The sequence below is a fragment of the Ictidomys tridecemlineatus genome, chromosome 8, assembly GCF_052094955.1.
Source record: "Ictidomys tridecemlineatus isolate mIctTri1 chromosome 8, mIctTri1.hap1, whole genome shotgun sequence".
NCBI lineage: Eukaryota > Metazoa > Chordata > Mammalia > Rodentia > Sciuridae > Ictidomys > Ictidomys tridecemlineatus.
Window position 1 is genome coordinate 125,404,921 of NC_135484.1, and position 2,252 is coordinate 125,407,172.

At 37.0% G+C, this 2,252-nt stretch overlaps 1 protein-coding gene across 1 annotated transcript; it reads right to left on the minus strand.

The window, feature by feature from the left end:
• Positions 1-734: 734 nt before the first annotated feature.
• On the minus strand, positions 735-1,682 carry LOC101963006 (olfactory receptor 5V1). Its single transcript, XM_005338846.2, has one exon. It carries the CDS (start codon positions 1,680-1,682, stop codon positions 735-737), a length of 948 nt encoding a protein of 315 aa, XP_005338903.2.
• Positions 1,683-2,252: the final 570 nt, after the last annotated feature.

Below are 2,252 nucleotides of genomic sequence, written 5' to 3' on the forward strand. Positions count from 1 at the left end.
TTAATTACCAAGAGATCTGGAGTTAAGACACCATTTCATCAAATTTCTTTGTCAAAATGAGAATAATGTGAACTTATATATTGGTGATGATTTTTTATTAAAAAGAACCAAAAAAAGGACAAAAACATGAGTTAAGTAGTAAGAAAAAAGAAATATGGTAAGAGAAGCTTCTTTCACATTCTTCCACATATAGGAAATAAAGTACCAAATGATGAAGTTCATCCAACAAATATTACATGGAAGAGAGTCACCATCTTTGGAAAAGAATAAAGAATGGAAAACATAGATAAGAAGAAAACATCTAAAAAGAATAGATTGATGTCTCTCATGTGGAACTAGCAAAAGTTCAAGAATGCCAGGTAGAATGGCCTACAACTGCAATCTCCAAAATTAGGGAGCCTGAGGCAGGAGGATAGCAAGTTTGAAGCCAACCTCAACAACTTAGTGAGGCCCTTAGCAACTTAGTGAGACCCTATCTCAAAATAAAAAAAAAATTAAAGGACTGAGGAGTTCAATCTCTAGTGCCAAAATGAGGGGGAAAAAGAAAGCAAGCTCAAGATCATGTATGTTTGATGTGGAGTGTGCCAAGTCTTTCATCTCTGTCCCAGCATTTCAGGCAGTTTTTGAGTGTCAGGAGAAACAGCTGATTGGTGAAAAACTTAAATTCTAATATATGATTATTATTTTGAGATTACATATAAAAATAATTATTATCCTTATTCTTATCCTAAACATTACATATCAAGACTTTGTGGCTGCCACCTTCTCCCTATTGTCTTCATAGCCTCTTTGATGTCCTTGTTCCTCAATGTGTAAATTATAGGATTCAGCATGGGAGTAACAACACTATACAATACTGAAATCAGTCTGTCTTTCTCCAATGAGTAAGATGAAATGGGCCGCACATATGTGAAAATGGCACTACCATAATAGAGAAGGACAATGACCAGGTGGGAGGCACATGTAGAAAAGGCTTTGTGTCTCCCCTCTGAAGAGTGGATCCTCAAGATGGTGGAGATTATGTAAAGGTAGGAAAGGACAATGCACAGTAAAGGAGTCCAACCAATGAAGACTCCAATAGATAGCAACACCAGTTCATTGACAGAAGTGTCCCCACAAGACAAGATCAGCAATGGGGGTATGTCACAAAAGAAGTAATTAATCTGGTTGTTGCCACAGAATGGCAGACGGAATGTCAGTACTGTATGCACCACTGAATTGAGGAAACCACCAGTCCAACATGAGGCTGCTAACTGATTATACAGGGCCTTGTTCATAATAACTGAATACCTTAAGGGTTTGCAGATGGCAGTGTAGCGATCATATGCCATTGCTGCCAGGAGGAGACACTCTGATCCTACAAAGAAAATGAATGCAAAAAGTTGAGCCACACATCCCCCAAAGGAAATGCTCTTCTTCTCTGATACAAGATGTACCATCATCTGTGGGACATTGGTGGTGGTGTAGCAGACATCAAGAAAGGCCAGGTTCCTTAGGAAGTAGTACATGGGTGTATGTAGGTGTGGATCAGCCATTGTCACCAATATGATGAATATGTTTCCTCCCAAAGTACATATATAGGTCATAAAAAAGATGGTAAATAGTAAAAACTGCAATTCATTCAGGTCAGAGAATCCCAAGATGATGAATTCAGATATAGCTGTTTGGTTCTTTCCTTCCATAATGTTGTCTGGTTTCCTCTGGGGAGTTGGGCAAAGAATAGCATAGATTACAATAATCATATGCTGCAGTAGCAATGGTCTGAAAAACAAGAAAGGAAATGTTATAAATAAAATATTACTATCTATATCTGGTAGTAAACCACAGGAGCAACACTCATAAACTATGACTCATACCGGCCACCCAAAAATATGTTAAAACAAACAAACAAACAAACAAAAAAAAAAACTTCCAGTGTTTCATTTGAAAATCATCTCCCTGTATAAAATACAGCACTAAACATTTTTAACTAAAAGCAAATCACTAGGGTTGGGTTGTGGCTCATTGGTAGAGCACTTGCTTAGCATATGTCAGATACTGGGATCAATTTTCAGCACCACATATAAATAAATAAAATAAAAGTCCATCAACAACTTAAAAAAAAGCAAATCACAAAAGGGCAATGTACATCCTAAGATTCTCTGTTAATAATACCTCTGTCAACCCTATTTACATTTTCTTGGTGATGTGTAGACATGTGTTGCAGAAATAGTTACAGAAGAATCTCTCTGGTCTTCATTACCTTCTGCAAA